The 19,749-nt window shown below is 47.6% G+C and overlaps 1 protein-coding gene across 1 annotated transcript in view; it reads left to right on the top strand.

Moving 5' to 3' along the window:
• Positions 1–5,417: 5,417 nt before the first annotated feature.
• LRMDA (leucine rich melanocyte differentiation associated) overlaps positions 5,418–19,749 on the top strand; it is a 1,104,731-nt gene continuing 1,090,399 nt past the window's right edge. The window contains exons 1-2 of the mRNA XM_059053214.2: positions 5,418–5,742; positions 12,091–12,191. Of these exons, the coding sequence (XP_058909197.1) occupies positions 5,713–5,742; positions 12,091–12,191 (131 nt within the window). The 5' untranslated portion in view covers positions 5,418–5,712. The remainder of the gene's footprint in view (positions 5,743–12,090; positions 12,192–19,749) is intronic.

The raw sequence follows: 19,749 nt of genomic DNA, 5'->3' as shown, positions 1-19,749 counted from the left end.
TGAAATGGCATCTTTCTGGCACTCCTCCCGTCTCTTTATCCTGTTCTTATTGGGACATAGGAGGAATCATGTTTTGTTCAGAAGATCACAGCTCTGGCCTGGGATCAGCTGCTCATTGGCTGGGTGACCTCGCGTAATTCCTTTCTACTCTCTAGGCCTTGGTTTCCATATCAGTAGCTGGAGTAGATGAAGCAGTGAATTTGGGTGATCACAAATCCTAATTACTTGAAGGTACTGGAGAAAAAGAGAGATGCTACGGTACCACCTACTGAATCAGAATGTCATTTTCTGAGTTCTATATATTTTTTTAAGTGACATGCTGAAAGTCTCAAAATTCTTTTTTTAAAAAAATTTTTATTGTGGTATAATGGATTTACAGTGTTGTGTTAGTTTTAGGTGTATAGGAAAGTGAGTCAGTTATGCATATGCATATATCCACTCTCTTTTAGATTCTTTTCCCATATAGGCCATTACAGAGTATTGAGTAGAGTTCCCTGTGCTATACAGTAGGTCCTTATTAGTTATATATTTTATAATAGTAGTGTGTATGTGTCAATCCCAGTTTCCCAACTTATCCCCCCCTACTCCCACACTAGTAACCATAAGTTTATTTTCTACATCTGTAACTATTTCGGTTTTGTAGATAAGTTCATTTGTAGACTTTTTTTAGATTCCACATATAAGCGATATCATATATATTTGTCTTTCTCTGGTTAGTTCCATAGATTTTAATTGAGGTTGGGGGAGGTTCCTCAACCTCTAAGTGGCAGAAACTTTCCAAGCCAAGCTGGGATTCTGGAAGGGCAGTTGGGGCTTAGACACTGCTCCCTTCTTCCCCACTGGACAATGTAAAGTTGAACAGGTTCTTCTGGTCAAGGATCCCTTTCCCTCTCAAAAGTCCAATATGAGCCCCTCTCCCCAAGTCAGAGATGACCTTGCTCCTGAGCCCAGCTAAGGACTTAGAGTATCTGTCAAGTTCCAGGCAAATTGGGGAATAAGATTGGTTTCTCATTGCTGTTTTCAGGATTTGTGAAAATAATGCTAAGAAATCAGCAGATGGCAGTTTCATTTGTAAATTCTTTTTTCCCCCTGCCTTTTCCACGCCAGTCTCCTCCTCTTTTGTTTTTAGTTACAACGTAGTATTTGCATGTTGCAGAAAATCACAGAAGAAAAGCAGAAGCCCCTTTCCCACTCACCTTCCCCAAACCTGCTCACTTCCCCACTCCTTGCTAATGTTTGTATTTTAGTAGAGAGACAACAAGAGATCATTTTAAGATCTAAAGAGAAGGGAGGGCTTCCCTGGTGGCGCAGTGGTTGAGAATCCGCCTGCCAATGCAGGGGACATGGGTTCGAGCCCAGGTCTGGGAAGATCCCACATGCCATGGAGCAACTAGGCCCGTGAGCCATAACTACTGAGCCTGCGCGTCTGGAGCCTGTGCTCCGCAATGGGAGAGGCTGCGATAGTGAGAGGCCTGTGCACCGTGATGAAGAGTGGCCCCCGCTTGCCACAACTGGAGGAAGCCCTTGCACAGAAACGAAGACCCAACACAGCCAAAAATAAATAAATAAATAAATTTTAAAAAAATAAAGAGAAGGGAAATCTGAGGCGCTGAGGATTAATAATTATGATAATAGTAAATAATAACAATAAACTAACATCTGTGCAACGAATACTCATGCCAGACATTATGATTGCATTTAATATACATTAAAAATTTTAATTGTTCGGATTGGGAGAGCGGAGAGGTGTTCTGGAGTATAGATCATCCTCAATCCCCTCACATGTGTGCACAAACTGCAGAGAGGGCCCTGGAAACCTTCCCTTTTTCCTACACTTCCCATACTCCTTCTTTTAGGCTGAAAGGAGGCTGCTTCAGCAACTAAGAGCATTTTGTACGCAGACATCCAGTTTTTTTTTTTTTTTTTTTTTCATTGAAATCTGAATGTGGTGAGTCTGAACTAGGGGCTGGGGTGTGATTAATTACAGCAACCATCTTAACCTGCTCGGGCTGAGCCTGAAAGAAACGAGGTCAGGCTGAACAGAAATTCAGGATAGAGAGAAATGCTAATAAAACTTTGTTAACAGGCCCCGTTTTTCTTTCAGCTGCTGATGCACGGAGTTGGAAGATTTAAGGAATCAGTTCCTGTTTCGCTGGTTCTGGCCGACCCCAGAATCAACTCCCTTGATTGGAAATAAACAGGATCTTCCTTTTTATCCCCAGGCATGTGATGGAGGAAGGACTCTAGGGGAAAAGGTCTCTTCTGCCAAAGAATAAAAATAATAACAAAGGTGACAGTGGGAATAAAATATTGCCCTCTTCATCAAGGGCAATAAGGAAGTGTCTAGTTATATGTGTTGAGCCTTCTCACTCTCCATATACACATGTCAGAAGTCCAGAATTCAGCCCAGGTTTGATCTGAACTCTTTCTGTTCTGTGGTCCTCTCGAGTGTACTATACATATTGGGCTACACGTCTCAATTTTGGTTTCAGAAAAAAGGATTACAATTACAGCACTTCAGGTTGACATAGTACTGTAAATGTCTAAGCATGAACCTCTCCTAAAGGGTATATCTCTGTCATGTGTACCCTCAGTGCCTGGCACAGTGCCTGGTCCTTGGAAGCTGGGGCAGAGGGGCTATGATATAAATGGGGTAAGGCAGGCGGTACCTGCAGCTCCCTCTCTGTTGGCTGAGGAATGGGGTGAGGGGACTGAGGAAGAACCCAGAGGACTGCATGAACTTTCCCTTTCCCTCAGTGCTCCTGGGGCAGGGGCAGGAAGAGCTGTGTTCAGGGAGAAACCCCAACAAGACCCATTCCCCCTGTTGACTTTTGTAAACTCCTTGTATTCCAAAGGAATCATTCGCCCACTTCTGGGCCAGCTGTATCTCAGCTTGCTCTCTCCCCTCCCAAGGGGAGGATCATGTTACCTAAAGAAACTTACCTTTTGCTATTTCATTTTTTTCTCTCCTTTATAATTTCCCTTTCTCTCTTTCTTTCTTTTTTACCTTTTGCTATTTCTATTAAACCTTCCTTTTTGCTCAAGAAGGTGATGAGGTAGAAGAATGTCCCCTCCCCACTCTTGGCCAATCTTCCTTGGTCCAGGGTTACAGATTCTTTTTCTCTGTCTCCTCTCCCTCCCCTTTGTCTTCCTTCTCCTTGTTCCTCTGTTATGAAGACTAACTTCCCAAAGCTGAGGGAGAGGTGAATCCAGTCTGTTTCTAGAGAAGCCCTCCCCCACTTCATTCAGTAAAAAAAAAAAAAAAATTTTTACTCTGCTCACGAATTTTCAATAGCTACCTATTGTCATCAGTTTATATACATTCCTAACATTAAAGTCCACTTTAATCTGAGCTATCCTGAACTTTATTCTTTGTGATTTCCGGATTCCCTTTTCCCTACAGTCGACTGGCCTTCCTGATGCGCGTTCACTTAGTGGAGACCAGAGCGGTTGGGGAGGCATTCTAGGCAAAACCGACAACTAAAAGGTGAGCAGAGGATGGGCGAAGCAGGAAAGGAGGCAGGAAAGGTAAAGGTTGATGGGATTTAAAAGATCTTGAGGGACATTAGTTTGATGATTTCGGGCTCAAGATTTGGGGCTGTATTATTAGATTGGGAGGAGGCCACTGAAAGATTTCAGGTAGGGTCAAATCAGGCCTTTAGATGATTGCCCTGGGGCTGTGTAGAGAAGGGAACAGCAGTGAGGGGGTTTGGAAAGGTGGCAAAGATCCCTGCTCACTTTGGTGTCATTGGTGGATAGTAGGGTCTGCAGAACAGACCTTCTATGCTCAGAAGACACAGCCGTGTATGGAGGCAGGGGCATGGATGAGATGACCTCGAGCACCCCCCTCCTGGTAGGGGGAAGCGGTGGGGTTCCAGTTTCATCTCTGAATAGGTTTCAGTTTATTTCCACATGTTCTCTCCTTCGGGTCAAAGCCTATCTAGAAAGGCCAAGGGGAAAGGCCAAGGGGAAAGTTCCCCGGGGACGGTAGAGTATCACTTCCTCCTTTTCAGGCAGGAAAGGCAGACAAAAGTGGATAATGGACCAGAGAGGGTGCATCCAGCAGAGAATGAGGGAGGAGCCTGAGGAGCTGGCCTGGGGCAGGAGGCCTCAGAAGATTCCCTTTGGTCCCCCTTATCTGTGGAGGGCAAGCTTTCTTCTCTGGCCTGTGGGGCCTTCTGTCGCAAGCATTTCCTGGAACCCACCAAGGTAAACACAGCCAAGTCTGTGTTCTTACTGCTCCACTTTGCTGTGTCCGCTTCTCCCAGCAGAGAGAAGGGCAGGCGGGTCAACCCTCAGAGGTCAACCCCACTCATCAGAATGATGACAATACAGGCTCACGTTACAGTGCGTTGGCACTGAGAGATAACCATGATGGCCACAAAATGCTGAACCACTATCATAATCATCACCGTCAGCTGCACAACCAGGGCCTTCTAAGTGCTGTGTAGACACAAGGACCAATGAAAAGTCCTGTGAACACCCCCTTTGTTGGGGATGGGGAACTACAATCATCAATAGGCCTACCGAGTTGAGGTCCCTGGAATGCCTGTGAGACCTGGAGTCTGGTGCGTGAGGACCCAGTTTTCCCTTCTCTATTTGAATGGTGCCTATATACCCATTGGTATGAAGGGAGCAGGATGGAAAGGCTAGTTAAGGCTGGCCTGCCTCTCAGCTGCAATAAGGGATGGCTGATAATGTGACATTGAATTGGATTCTGGTGATAGCTTTGTGCATCCTGGTGCTGGAGGTATGAAGGCAAAAATACTCACGGAGAAAATGAGGGTCCTTTCAGTTGAGAACAGGCATGAGCTTCCATTTAGCCGTGCCCTGGGCCTAACTTCACCCAGACAGGAGGCAGCAGTGGCTACCCCTCACTTCCAAACGAGGCAAAGGTGTGTGTGAGGAGCTGACCCCGTGGATGACTTCCAGCCTCACATTTAACATTTCCCTGTGAGAAGAGAGGACAAGGGACGTCTGAAACTCGGGGACATCATTCAGCTCTTCTTCCCAGGGCTATTCCTGTCAAGTGGGGTGCTATGAGCTGAGCCAGTGGTTTATTTATAGAAAAATTCAATTCCCTCCTGCTCCCCATGCAAATGGAAACTCCATCCCATCAGGTGTCCTTTCAATCTCTCAACTCCCCTCTTCCCCTCAAAGTTGGGGAGAGGAGTTCCCACCAATATGCCCCTCCTCCCTGCAGTTGAGGACAGTTATGTAATCCGGATTGTGACATGGAGGAAAGTCCTGGCTCTCCACACACCCCTGGCTAACGGCTGCGATGGGGAGCTCGTGATGGGAGACCTCCCTGCTTCCCCATCTCCCAATGTGCCCCTACCAACGCGCCAGGGCTCTGGGCATGAGATGGGGGCCGCTGTTCCTGTTGCCCTGACCCTTCCTGAGCCGTAGGGTCCTGGGGCGCCCGGGGGCGGGGCACGGGGAAGCCCGGCGCCAGTGAGTCGGGTGCGGGCGCTGCGGGCACCTGTTGCGGCGCGCGGGGCGCTGAACGAGGCTCACCTGTGCGAGGCCCGGCCCAGGGCGGGCGGCGGGCGCACAGCTGAGCCGAGGTTCCGACGCCCGGCCCGCGCCTCGGGCTTCCGCCGGGTCAGCTGACCACCCAGTGCGGAACTAACAGCCGGCCCGAGCTTCCCGCCGCCGCCGCGTTCCTGCAACGCGCTCCGCACTCGGTATCAGTGCGTCCGCCCCGTCGCCATGGCCGGGCTTGTGGTCAGTGGAGCTCAAGTAAGTCCTATGGGGCCACCCCGCCGGGGCCACCCCGCCCTCGCCTCGGCACAGTCGGTCGGGGGAGGGAGCCCTCGGGCCAGCAGCGTCCTGAGGTTAGACGGGGCTCCCTGCCTCAGTGCAGGGGGCTGCGTCGGCAGGTGGGGAGTGGGTCCATGCCCAGGCCTACCCGAGTTTGGTGAGCACAGGCTCGGTTTTGCGCCTGGCACGCCTCCTGGGTGGGAGGAGGGGGGAAGGCCCCCAGGTCGCCCGGGTCTCCCCCAGCCCCGGCGCGCGCTGACCAGGGGCCAGCCCGCGGAGCTCTCCATCAGGCCGAGTGGGTAGTACGCACAGCCCACGGTACTTTTCCGGGCCCACAAAAAAGTTTTAATTCTTTCATAACCAGAAGAAAAAAAACACCTTGGTTAAAGAAACGTTTTAATATATTTGTCTGTACACCAGTGCAGTTGTAGAATATAAACTGTAGCTATGTTTTTTTTTCCCCCTCTACCCCACGGAGGAAGGAATCTATGAAACAGTGAAAATCATGGTGCATCCCTGCAGGCGCTGGGTTGGGGGGTTCTGCTGCAGAGTTGCTCCGCCTTCTGACCATAGGCCCCTAATCAGAGGTGGGTAGAAGGCTACAGTTCTCCAGTTTTATTTCGGCACCTTATTTCTTTAACAGGCGTCCATGGGGAATGGCAACACTCCAGTTTCAACCCGAGGTGATAGACACCCAGCTTTACTTGCTGTCAGCCCTGTAGTGAAGCCTTAGGTGTTATTAGTCATTGCTGGAGGGATGGACTCAGCCACTATGGGGACCGGGTGCCTTTTAGTTGCTGGAGAAGCCAGGTGTCCCTTTTAAACTCTGATTAAGCCAGCCCTCCTCCTTCCCACCTTTCCCTGCACGCCCTAGAGAAATGGTTCTGAGATTTTGAAGCTCTCCCCTTGGATTGCCTCAGGCAGGTAGTGTCAGGCAGAGTTAGATTTTGAGGTTACTTTTGGGCTAAGGGAATGTTTCCCTTTCTCAGAGTTCAGAAGGGAGCAGACCAGGGAGGTACCAGCCTGGGAAGGAGGTAAAATGATGCATCTTATTTAGCTGGCAGGGAAAAGGGGCTTTCTGGGAGTTAACAAGGCTGCCGAGGGAAGGGCTGGAGGAGAGGGCCTCTGCCCAAGCAGGGTCCCTGACCCACCAGAATCTAGGTCTCTGTATTTCAGACCCAGGGTTCTCTGGGTGTAGCTTTTTTTTTTTTTTTTTTTTTTTTTTTTTTTGCGGTACGCGGGCCTCCCACCGCTGTGGCCCCTCCCGCTGTGGAGCACAGGCTCCGGACGCGCAGGCTCAGCGGCCATGACTCACGGGCCCAGCCGCTCCACGGCACGTGGGATCTTCCCGGACTGGGGCACGAACTCGCGTCCCCTGCATCGGCAGGCGGACTCTCAACCACTGCGCCGCCAGGGAAGGGAAGCCCTGGGTGTAGCTTCTTCCACCTTCATGGAAGACTTGGCGGTGGGGCTGCCCCTTCCTGTGCCTCCCTTTCTGTTTCTCTTCCCCTGTTTCCCAAACTTGATTGGTTTTTTTTGCGCCCCTTGATTTTAGCACATCCCAAACTGCCCAAGGGCATTCACTGACCTGTGGGTGAGGCATTTTGGGCCCTTGGGGACAGTTCTAAACAGATGGAGCTGCCAGGGGAGCAGCTGAGCAGGCAGGTTGGGGAAAATACCGTTGGGTCGTTAGTGCCCCGTATTCTAAACCTCCTAGATCAGTGAATCTGAGTGGTGGCCCTGGGGTTAGGGTCTTTTTAGCGTTCTCCCCCTTGCAGCCACTATAAGATAGATATAGCACCTTGAATCTGTATCACCTGGTACTTCTCAAACTTGGGATCCTTATAAAGGGGGGAGAAAACCCCACTTGCCGTGAGTTCACAGTATTACTGTTTTTTTTTTTTTTTTTTTTGCCTTACATGGGCCTCTCAGTGTTGTGGCCTCTCCTGTTGTGGAGCACAGGCTCCGGACGCGCAGGCTCAGCGGCCATGGCTCACGGGCCCAGCCGCTCCGCGGCATGTGGGATCCTCCCGGACCAGGGCACGAACCCGCGTCCCCTGCATCGGCAGGCGGACTCTCAACCACTGCGCCACCAGGGAAGCCCCAGTATTACTGTTTTTATTACAATATTGCTTAAATATACAAACATAAAACCAGAAAGAACTTTTTCTAAGTTCATATTTAGAGACTTATAAGCCCCCAATAAAGGGATGGCTTAAGTGTAAAGATGAAAACCATAACACCCATAAAATTAAAATAGACAGTTTAATGAGATGGATGATGTTTTGCTGAAACTCGGTCACTGCTTTCACTGCTGCTGTAGGCTGACGGCCATCACCCTGGGTTTGAGGAGTTGCACAGACCTGTAACACCACACGCTCAGGGATGAGGTGGTCCTCCCTCCACTCTTCTCTGTAAAATCTTTTAACATGGATCTGACTCCATTTGGTCTTCTTTTGGCTTGAATGCATCATTTATATTCAGTACGAAAGCCTCAATCTTCCTTTTCCACTAGCTTAGGATAATTAAAGTAGGGGCATTAATACAACTGCAGGTATAAATGCAAACTTGAAATTTGGGTACTGAAATCTCATACCCAAGAGACATTGGAATAAGAAACCCCTGGTGGTGCAGTGGTTGCGAGTCTGCCTGCCGATGCAGGGGACACGGGTTCGTGCCCCGGTCCGGGAAGACCCCACATGCCGTGGAGCGGCTGGGCCCGTGAGCCATGGCCGCTGAGCCTGTGCGTCCGGAGCCTGTGCTCTGCAATGGGAGAGGCCACAAGAGTGAGAGGCCCGCGTACCACAAAAAAAACAAAGACAAAAAAACCCCCCTGCCACAGGGATATTGGTCTGATTAAATAACTATTTACCCAGTGGCCACTAGGTGCCCAGGACAGGGCTGTGTACTTTAAATATGTTAACTTATCTCATTCCTCAATTTTAACTTACATTACAGGGTAATATGTGACTCATGGGGCTGTTTAATCAACGTTGACTAGTTAAGAGCCAGGTGGTAAGCTTTTAATAAATGTTAGTAGTTACGTTATTCTTAACACCTTGGGAGGTGGTTAGTGTTTAACTAGTTTATAGAAGAGGGACAGACTCCATGAGATTGTGACCCATGCAAGATAATACAGCTAGGAAGTAGCAGGACAGGGACCCAAACTCATGCCCAGAGCTGTTTCTACTTTCACAGAGCTTCCAGTACTGTGAACTTAAGAGTCCCTCACCCCTGGGTGGGGGCAGGCATCCTAAAATAATCTCCTCTCAGTCTGACTACTACGGAAAAGTTCAGGAGCCAGACCATCCCAACTGCAAAGAGAAACCCTCAGTGTTCTGCAGTTTGGCAATTTTCTGCAGCTTCTGCTCAGAGGAGCCGGCTGTGTGTACATCTGGGTATCCCGCCAAGACATTCTTATTTTTCTGTCTGGTGTTCCTCTCTGTAAGGGTCTTGAACTTGATATGTTTTCATTTCCCTGATAATGGTGTCCTTTTCTGTTGTAATTCCACACAGGGGAGACGTCTTGGGGTGCATATTATGTAAGGTAGGCGAACTAAAAGTATGAAACTTTGTTCTTCAGTTCACTCAAAATCAAGATAATTGACCAAATGCAATGACTTCTCATTTTGGATGGGCTCTTCTGTGCCATTTAAGATCTATTAAGCTCTATATCCCTTCTCTTGTTTGGTGAAGATGCAAACTGTTTTTGATCTGGCTCTTCTGGCTTCCTGTTTTATGTTAGGTGGTCCCATGCTCCAAAAAGTTTCCTGACATCCTGAGAGGTAATGTCTTCCACTCAGGAGCACTTCTTAAATAAGTTTCTCCTCTCATTATGAGTGTTGGTTGCAGTGCCTGGCAGTGACTGCTTGCTGCTTTTAAGCCTTTTCCAGCCAATTTGAACCCTTCAACATGGTTGACTTAACTCACATCTCAGAAAGCTTCCAGTTTACCATGAGGGTGGTCTAAGCATACAGATGGTTTTCTTACTAAATTTTGGAGACTTGGTCTTCATCTCTGTGGAATAGGAGCAAGTTGTGCTTTGTTTAGTTCTCTTGGGATATTGCGCTGTTAAGACCATGGAATAAAACAAGCTGATGGAATTCTCGTTAGACATGTTGTGAATGATCCGAATGCTTCATGGCGATAGCTGTCCTTGGTGTTTGTTTGCTCTGAAGTGGAATCCTACAGAAGAAAAAGGGGAGCAAATATCCCTCTTGTCCCAGGCTCTGACACTCTTCTGGGGCCTTCCACACGGTGTCATGAGGTAGTTCTAGACCTTTCAGCTAGGAAAACTCCTTTTGAAGCCGAAACTTGATGATAGATGCACCCCTGGATTTTGTTGATGAAGAAAATCCACATCCACATGTGGATATTTAAGAATTCCATGGCCTGCATGTTGGAAGTCCTTATTCCTGGTGCAAGATGTGGTCCAGGCTCTATCATTAAGAAAGATGTATTAGAGTGGGCAGGCCTCTGGAGTCTTAGTTTCCCTGTATAAAACATGAGGAGTTTTGACTGAGTCCCTACTAAATTTAGTCCTTGATGGCCCTATGAGGAAAGAACTCAGTTCCTACATTGAGAGCTCAGCCTCTCTGCTTCATATATAGCAGAGATCTTGAACGATTTTGATGTGTACAAGATGGTGGTGCATTTTGGGTGAAAGGGATGGGTTTTCAGGTGAGCGCCTTGGGACCAATGTGAACATATAATACAGAAGAAGCTGCTGATGGAGTGGACATTTGAGTGATTGAGATCCCTAGATTCTCCAGTCTCTCCTTAGTGTATAACTTCCATCTCTGCTTGGAAGCAGAACTTAATTTGTTACATAAGGGGTTCTGAAGAAAGATGGGTCTCGTGTAGAAAGGGGAGAGATTATCATATTGAACTTACAGCTCTTTAGTTTCTAGCCTGTATCTTCCTAAGTCAAAATAATTTTATTGGAGTCGGCTATTTTTCTGTCCCTTATCCCGACTTTGTCTCCTCCAGGAATGAAGTTACTGAAGGAGAGGGAATACACGATGTTGTATTGTCAACAATTGGCCCCCATTGGATAGGACAGGGTTGAGAGATGACCTGAAAAATTGAGGGTGCTAGGGTGCAGCGTGACTTGTATTAGACTGAGCCATATGAAAGTACTATTGTGTAGTTCTACAATGATCGAAATATTAGTAATTGGTACAGTTTAACCCAATACCTGAGGATGCAAGAAGGCCACCATATTCTTGTTCTCAATTAGGAGTCATAACCTCCCCACCCCCCTGGACACCTCTCTCTCATTCCAAGACATCCTTGTCTGTATGTGTAGAAGAATGAGGGTTTGCAGGGGGAACGGATCAAGGCTACAGCCACGAATTTCTGCCGAGCAGTTGAAGGTAGGGTCCTTTAGTGGGAAAGCATCATGTACTGTGACCCACTGGCCACAGTTTGTGTGGCTGGTTTGTCTTACTGGTTTTGGAATTAGTTGCCAGTGCTTCCTGCAGTGTGCTATCTGTAAAAGTGAGTTTCAAAAACTCAGTGCTTGGAGCAGTGAGAAAGCCCTCTGATCTTGTCACAGTCAGAAGTTTGAGGATCAAATTTCAGTTCAGCCTCTTAAAGTTTGGGCACACTCTAGGTAAATAATAATAATGATAAAATAAGTAAAAGAATGCCTGAGGGAACAGCTCTGCAAGCAGAGTGGGGTTGATTGCCAGAGGATCCCTGGAGGACAGAGTCTTGGAAGCTCTGGCCACCCATTGTTGCCCCGTCGCCTTTGAGTCAGCTTCGTTTAGAGTGTGGAGGACATTTTATACACGGTGGAAATAGGATGGGATTGCCGGTCTGGGGAGGTTTTCTTGTCCAACCCTATTTGTTCCAGCACCCTGCAGGTTGAATGCTGGTAAGTGCCTCTGCTGTCTTTTATGAGGTAATGTGCATCACTGGGTATTTGGGGGAGGGTGGGAGCAGAGGAGGGGAAGCAGGAGAGCCAGAGGGGCAGCTGTTGGGAAGGCCCCTGAGCAAGAGACTTAACGGCTGTGATTATACCAGCATGCTCCGACGTTGGGTCTTTTTTTTGGGAAATCTGAATCAGGCCAATTCCAGTCCAGTTTCCATTGTGCTGGGATTAGTCTCCATCATGCTAAGTGTACCAGCAAAGGGGAGCTGTTGGCAGAGTCCCTGAAGCCCCCGAAGCTGATTTGATCAGGAAAACAGCCACACGTGGGGCTTCTCGTGTGTGAAGCGTGCGTTTCAAGTTGCGGAAGCAATCATCGGATCAGTGACGCAGGGTTGTGAGCAGCTGGGCGATTTCCGTTGGCCACAATTGTTTCTGTTCCATTTAATTTCCAGGTGTCCTACGTAGGCCAGGACTGCAGAGAGATTCCAGAGCACCTCGGCAGGGACTGTGGACATTTTGCAAAGAGGCTTGATCTGAGCTTTAACCTTCTGAGGTATGTAACCTTCACAAGATGCAGACCAGGCCTGGGAGGCCCAGTCCCCCTGGTAACGGCCTGCACATAAAAGTCAGACATCCCAGCTCTGCATAGGGTACAGGGCTGTGAGACCTGTGGAACCGCACCCCAAAGGTTTGACTCTGCTTCATGTGGTTCTCTGCTCCCCTTTTTGCGCCGATGAAAAAGCAGCGAGCGTGAGCCTCCTCGGTCTCACATGTGTCACGAGAGGGCCGTCAGTGTCACTTTGTTCTTTTCCTTTCTCACTGATGTCTGTGCAGACGAGTTAGAATACTCCTGGGGAGAAAGTGAGGTAGAACCAGCAAGTGTTTTGGGGGTGTGGAGGAATGCTTTCCTGGATAACTCCATCGCCCAAAGATTTGCCAAATTCCAGGTAGAGTGTTTTTGTGTGCTTTTTTTTCTTTGCCTTTTTATGAATTGGAACTTTAAATATTTGCGATGATGATTTCTCCCAGATGGTATTTCAAAGTTAATTCCAACACTGTTGGCATGGGGTAGGTGGGAGGGAAACTTGAACAACTGTTCCAAACTTGGCAGAGAAGGTAAGTGTGATCGTCTGTATTATTCCAATGGAGAAAACAGACAGTTATTTCATTTATTCCTAAAAGATTTTGAATTGCGACTGGCTTGGGGGCTTCGGGGAGGGAGCTAGGAGGTTCTTGGAAAGCAGGTGTCAGTGGGACAGATGGGCAGGGATCTGGGTGGTGGCTTTTCCTAACGAGGTGGTTCCACACAGAGGTTTTCCCGAAGTGTCCCCTTGAGAGCCATGCTGTCCTGTGAAGGGAACAAACTGTCTCAAGGTGGAAGGAGAGGTGAGGAGCTGGAGTCGCACGCCAGGGCTTCTGTACTTTCCTGCTTCCATGCTGTGGAGGGTCTTCTGAGTCGGGACACTTGGGAATTACGGATTCCAGGGAAGATGGACAAAATTCAGGGCTTAAAGGCACCAGAGGGTAGAGGGGACTTGAAGCTAAGCCAGCAGAGCTTCTTGGGCTGGTGCTCAGGAACTCAACAGCTGAGATGCATGGTCTCCAGGGAAGGGGCCTCCAGGGAGTAGTGTTGCAAGAGGGTGGACGCTGCGTGCTTTCTCTCCCTGACTCCCAAGGGGTTTGTGTGCTTCTGGAGAGATGTGGAAACTGAAAAGTTGCAAAGTAATAGAGTGATGAGAGGATGCCAAACAAACGCTGACTCTAAAGAAACAAAGGATGGCTTTTGGTCCCTACCCAAATTGGGGACAGAATACACAACCTGGACTGGACAGTGCCTGAGACACGGGCGCCCCTTAAATAGCTCCCCAGGACAGACTCAGGCAAAGGGTTCCTTGGGGCATCGGCAGGAGTTCTTCCCATTTGACCGGCCTCCAGGGGCTTGGGGCTCTGTGGCTCAGGCGGTGGCTGCTTTGCTGCTGGGAGCCCGGATGTGGGTTTCAGGAGGCTGGGCCCTGTGAGGGAGCGTGTCAGCAGTCACAGGTCATGGGACTGGGCTGCCAGCTCTGAGGAAACAGCTGTCTTTGTCATGCTCCGGGCCCTGCCTCCCTTTGGCAAAGAAGGGGCTGGAATCTGGGAGGTGTGTGTGTGCCGAGCGAGCTTGGTGGCGAGAAGGGGCTCTTGGCTCTGAGGGGCTGGATCTAAAAGGATTTATCACAGGAAATGACGGGTCCTGGAGGCAGGAACATTTTGTGAGAAGGAGGTTGGTGGAATAAATTCAGAGGGAGAGGAGTTAAGATTTTTACTAATTTTTGTTGCTGTTGAGGAGACAGATTTCTGTAAGCGTTGAGTTTGAGGAGTGATCCTTTCTGCTCAGGAACCTGTTCTTACCCCTGTTGTGGTCAGTGTGTAGGTTATAGCTGGGTTGGGGCAGGGATGAAGTCTAATGGAAGGGTTTATATTAGGACTTATAAAGTCAGAAGGTGATACAGACCACAGTGGAGAAAAGTAACCCTGGCTTGACATGGTTATGTTGGGATTGGCTCATCTTTGATGGTCTTATTAACCTAACTTGGGGGCGAAGGGAGGTGGCACTACTTATCTTGGGTGTCAGAGGAAGATGCAAGCTTACTCGGGCCCTGGTCTCTACCTTCAGCTGGATAAATATTCAAAGACAACTTAGATGCTTAACTGATTTCTCTTAAAAAGATGGGGGAGGGGAGAGAAGGAGGAGAAGGGAAGAGGAACATAATAAACTTACCTTCCAAATAGACAGGAATGTGGCAGATGTCACTAGCCCACCAGGCTGTGGGGTTCGTCATACCCAAAGGAAACACTGTGATTCCCCCATCCCACCTTCTGTAGGAGATTTCTTCCCAGCCCTGCCTTACTATTTCCATGGGATTTGGGAGAGCATATCACCCTGTATTTGCTCTCCACCTGGATTCACCATAGCTCCCTGTTCTAACTCTCTCTGCTCTCTCTGCTGTTCTCCCTCTTGGCAGCCTGTCTGGCCCCACTTGGGACACCCCCTTCATCTCTCTGAAGCCCAACACAATGTTCCTGTGTATTATGCCAGTTCAAAGTGTGCTGGGGGTGATAGGGTGGTAATTGTTGGACGCAGCAGGAGACACATTGGGGTAGCATTGTTCCTGGAAATCTTCTGGGTACCCCCTTGCCCTAGAGACCTTCTCCCTGGCAATTCCTCTCATTAGGATCAGGTCTCCTGCATGTGACCAGGTGCCCCTCTTTCCCAGCCACTTTCTCTGTTTTCCAATGTCACTTATCTTCTTTCCAGAGCTGCCCTCAGAAACACAAAATTCTTCTTACTCTGTTATATTCAGAAAAATCGCCCCCCTCCTTCTTTTTGTAGAGCATCTCTGCAGGCTTCCTTTTCTCATCCAAAGAGTCATATCCGGGTATTGCCTTAAATGGATGAGAGCCACTAATACAAATTTTGCTAATCTCATAAATCACAAAATCAGCTGCAGTCTGTTTGTGCTTTAGAGTACAACTTGTTTTTAGGCAAGGAGTTCTATTTATTCATTTCAAAATATTTAATACGTTGACATGGCACAGTCTTTAGGAGGAACAAACATGCAACCAGTGAAAAGAAAGTCTCCTTTACACGTAAGTCCTTTTGCCTCCTGGTTCCCATCTGCACTGCAAACTACTGGTAGTTGATTTTTGTCATCCTCCAGAGATATTCCATGCATATACTAATGTGAGAATTTCTCGTGTGGCCAGATTTATATTACTTCTTGCCAAGATGTTAGTTAAAACGGAGACACCAGTCTTCAGTTAACCACTTGTGATAGGGTCATTCTTCTCTGTTGTCTATTAATTCATAGCCCATCATCGTTGTTAATTTCATTCATGAAAGTGATGTTTCTGCTGATTGTCTCTATGGCCAACTGTTCATGCTGGAGGGGAGTGTGGTTATGGGTTTATAAGCTCTGAACTTTTATTTTTTCTTTCTGTTACACCTTAGGGTCTTGTCTCCTGTGTTAACTATGGTGACTCCATCTCTACCTCAGTTGGGTTGTCCAGTAGTAAACTATGCAGAAAGTCGTGGAAATTGAGACTGTCTTGCTTCTTTGACTCTGTCCTGGAAGGAATTAAAGTCCCTGGCCAGTATGTTCTCTGTCAGGTTGGAAAGGGAAGCAAGACAAAAGGTCCAAATAAAATTTCTGGCTCCCTTAAAAGACTCAAACATTCCTTACCTGCTGTCTCAGCCCAGACCTCATTCTTCCTGTTATGATGGAAACCAGGTGAACTGCAATGACTGTGAGCTGGGACTAGCTCTCTGGACATGATTCTCAGGTGTAGGGTCCTGTCATCCCCCCTTGAATGGACATATTAGGTAACAGCCAAGAGGAGTGAAGTTTTGTCCCGTAAACTTAGATGCATTAATGATCATGAATCCAATGTTTACATCTACATGACATTGTACTTCAGATTTTAGTTTTTGAAGACAGTCTTGTAAATCATGAAACCAACAACGATCAATTTAGGAATCTTGAAAAACACAGAAAGGTATGACAGAAACCCTCTTTCTCTTAAATTTTCACTGATAATCTTACCACCCAGGAATCACCATTGTTAACATTTTATTGTCTTGGAGTCTTTCATAATGCCAAATATTTCTTAAATGACGCTGTTGCTTACATTGTGTTGGAAGCATATTCCCATCTCAATAAATACTGCATTACGATTTTTAATGGTTTCTTATTTCTTAATGTTGGAGATTTAGATTGTTTCCAGATTTTTACTGTTATAAATATCTCTATTATAAATTGCCTTGTAATACTCATTGATGAATGTCTCTGATTAGTTGTTGGGGGCAAATTCCTGGAAATGGAATTGTCAGAGGGCCTTGATACAGATGGCAGATTGCCTTAAAGAGAGGTTATACCGATTTCTGCTACCAGGAGTATTTGAATATCCATTGTCCCAAACTCTTACTTGAACTCGTATTTGAGGTTTTCATATTTTACTTTACTTCTGTGATCAGTACGGAGAGTCCTCCGGTTCCTTGACCGAGGCAAAGAGATCTCGGTCATGAGTTGTTCCAGCTTTCATTTTCCTTCTCCCCTGACTGGGAAAGGGCAGTGTTGTCTCTGGTGGCCCATTTCTCTCCCCCAAGGGCCTTGAGTGGGTTGGGTGGGTTGCCTGCTGAGCCTGTGAACACAGTGGGCAGAGCAGAGCTCCCATGGCGCACGGTGATAAGCACATCTGTGTTAATCTGGCAATAAAATTGAGAGGGCTTAATTGATCTATGGCAACCGGAAGCTTACGTTTTAAAAATCATTGGCAGTTGTCTCTTACTTAGCATCACTCTGGTAAATGTACTGGATGAGAGAATTGCTTAGGAGAAACTTGCTTAGGTGGGAGCTTGCTGCTTCTCTGGCTTTGTCCAGGATGACGGTGATGGAATGCGGAGTTTGGGCAGCTCCAGTAGAGAAAGGGTGGCTCTGTCCTCCCTGCCGGGCAGTGAGGTAGACAACTGGTACAGTGTCAAATCTTCGAGGATGGACATACCACCATGTCTATGCCTATTACTAACTGCTGGACAAAACTGGGCCTGTTAGCTTACTGCTCAGTTGGGAAAATGGGCAGTGTAATGAAAGGAGCCAAGGCTTTGGGGTTAGGCCACCCTGGCTTGAAATCTTAGGACTGTCACTCACCAGTTGTTTTAACTGGCCTTGGGCTAATTACAAAAATGTTGAGTATGTAACTGTGTGTAAAGTGCCTAACAAATAACCTGGCACATGATAGGTCTTGAGTAAGCAGAGCTGTGGTTAGTGCTTAAACATGGGGCTAGTGAGGCTAAAAGCCAACTCTTAGGGGCCCTCCATAGGGCCATTTGACTCTCTGGTAGCATTGGGGTTCCTCACAAACATTCAAGATTTCCTCTTTAAGCATATGGTATGTTTGCACATCTTTGCACCCTTTGGTATAACCAGTGGCGGAAACTTTAAGAGCCAGTGCATAATTTGCCACTTTCTCTTCTGTTTGCTGTGATCATCAGTCTTGGGTTCTGACCATAAATGACCGGGACCCCTTGCTGACCTATGTTGGATATAGATTGTAAACGAGAAATTTGTGTTACAAGACGTGAGGTTATTTGATGCAGTGTAACCTAGCCTATTCTAACTGGTACAAATACCTTAGTTTTCCAACTGTCTGACATTGCATAGGCTAAAGCCCACTCATCTTGCTCACATTTTTTATCCTTCCCAACTGGGAGCGTTCCTTTGTTCACATCACGGTAGGAATGAGTAAGAGAGAGAGCTCCCCGCCTAGATTCTTAGAAGAACAGCTCGAAGGGCATGTTCTCTTGGTGTTGGGTCTTCATCAAACCATTTCTTTGCAGTCAGGGGCCTTGTTCATACTTGTTTTCAAAACCCAACTGGAGTGGTCTTACTTGGGGAGCTCACTGATATTGGGGTTGGGTTAGCAACAGAGCTCATCCATCCTGTTGGTGAGACTTGAGAGGAAGAGATGATGATGGGAAAGATAGGCTTTAGGGAGAGGAACTGTTAGTGAATTTTCATAATAGTTCTAGGGCCTTGATAAGCCCTGAGTGATTCAAGGAGGCGAGGGTCTACGTATGTTGAAAGCAGTGTTCTCTCTGATCTGGGCAGTGCTATGAAAAGCACCTTTTTTGTTCCAAGAATATTATTGGCCATTCTGGTGTCTCCGCTACCAGCAGAACATACAGTCAAAAGGTGAAGTGGAAAATGACCTGGCAGGTAATATTTGATGTCTCGATAGCAAGATTTTGATTTCCTTGACTTATGACCCTTTCTAGAGTGACCTTTGTGACTGTAGAACCACCAAAAACAGTTTAAAGGAAAACAGGAAGGGAGGGAAGGAAGATGAGCCAGGGAGCAGGTAGGAAGCCACTGCGAGTGAGGTTTATATGGTACTTTGCTGCCTCCCTCCCCCAAGAATGTCCTGACTTCATGGATTTCTACCCTTTGGCCAGAAAATAGGCTATTGAGCCACAGAGCATAAGACTGAGCTGGGGAAGTGGTGGGCCTTTGGAGCGAGTTGACTGAGAGACTCTGGGCCTTTCCTGAGGTTCAGCTTTCTCATAGATGGTGATGTTCCCTATGGCTCACAGTGTGGTCTAGAAAGGGCTTTCACAAACCTTGTCTCCATATTTCCTGCAGTGTTGCCTGCAGGATGAGAAATTCGTACACTTGCTTAGTAATGCCTTTTATTTCTCATCTCACCCATTTAAGTCCTTCAGAGCCTTCGGTTTAATTTTCCTTTTTTTGTAAAGTTTCTTTCTCTGAGCTGTTTGGAACTTGGGCTCCCCGCTCTACCCTCTCCCCCTGCCCTGCTCTCTGCTCTGAGGTCATTGCGCGTGTGGTGGTGATGCTCTCTGTGGTCAGGGTGGCTGTTGGAAGCAGGGGTGATTTTCAGGAATAGGGGGAGAGACAGGCGAGTTTCACCCGTTCAGACTCTCTACCCACTGGCCTTCTGTCTTCTAAACCATGAAGTTCTATCACAATGATGGCAGTGGAGACTCGACTAGCATTTAGTGGGTGAGGCCTGGGGTGCTAAATGTCTTGTAGGGCATGGGACAGCTTTAGGCCAAAGAACCCTCCCTCGCCCACGGCAGCTGCACCCTGAGGGAGACCTCTGAGTCCTGTAGGAGAGAGCTTGGGAATGGCTCTCTTCATGAAGTAAAGCAGCCTTGCAGATGAGTACCCAGAGGTGACTTTCTCGGCCCTGCAAAGGAGCCCAGGGACAAGGGATCAAACAAGTGACATTAGACATCATGTTTTTTCCCCTTATTAATACATGAGCAATATTATAGAGCACTTGCTACATGCCAAGCCTGGGCAGAACACCTACCAGGTGTTAGCTCATTCAGTCCTCCCATTAGTATTTTATGATGTAGCCACTGAGGCCCAGATAGGGGTAGAAATCTCCCCCAGATCACAATGATGGTTAAATGCTGGGATTAAATGGCCCTGGTGGTTTGACTTCAGCTTTGCAGTTACCCTAGACTGCTTCTCATGGTATAAATCATTGCTTTCTTTGTGCAAGAAGATGGGCGGTCATTTCCAAGCCTATATTTCTTTGGGGGCAGGGGAGTT

This window comes from Kogia breviceps, chromosome 2, assembly GCF_026419965.1.
Source record: "Kogia breviceps isolate mKogBre1 chromosome 2, mKogBre1 haplotype 1, whole genome shotgun sequence".
Lineage (NCBI taxonomy): Eukaryota > Metazoa > Chordata > Mammalia > Artiodactyla > Physeteridae > Kogia > Kogia breviceps.
This window is presented reverse-complemented; position numbering and strand designations above follow the sequence as displayed.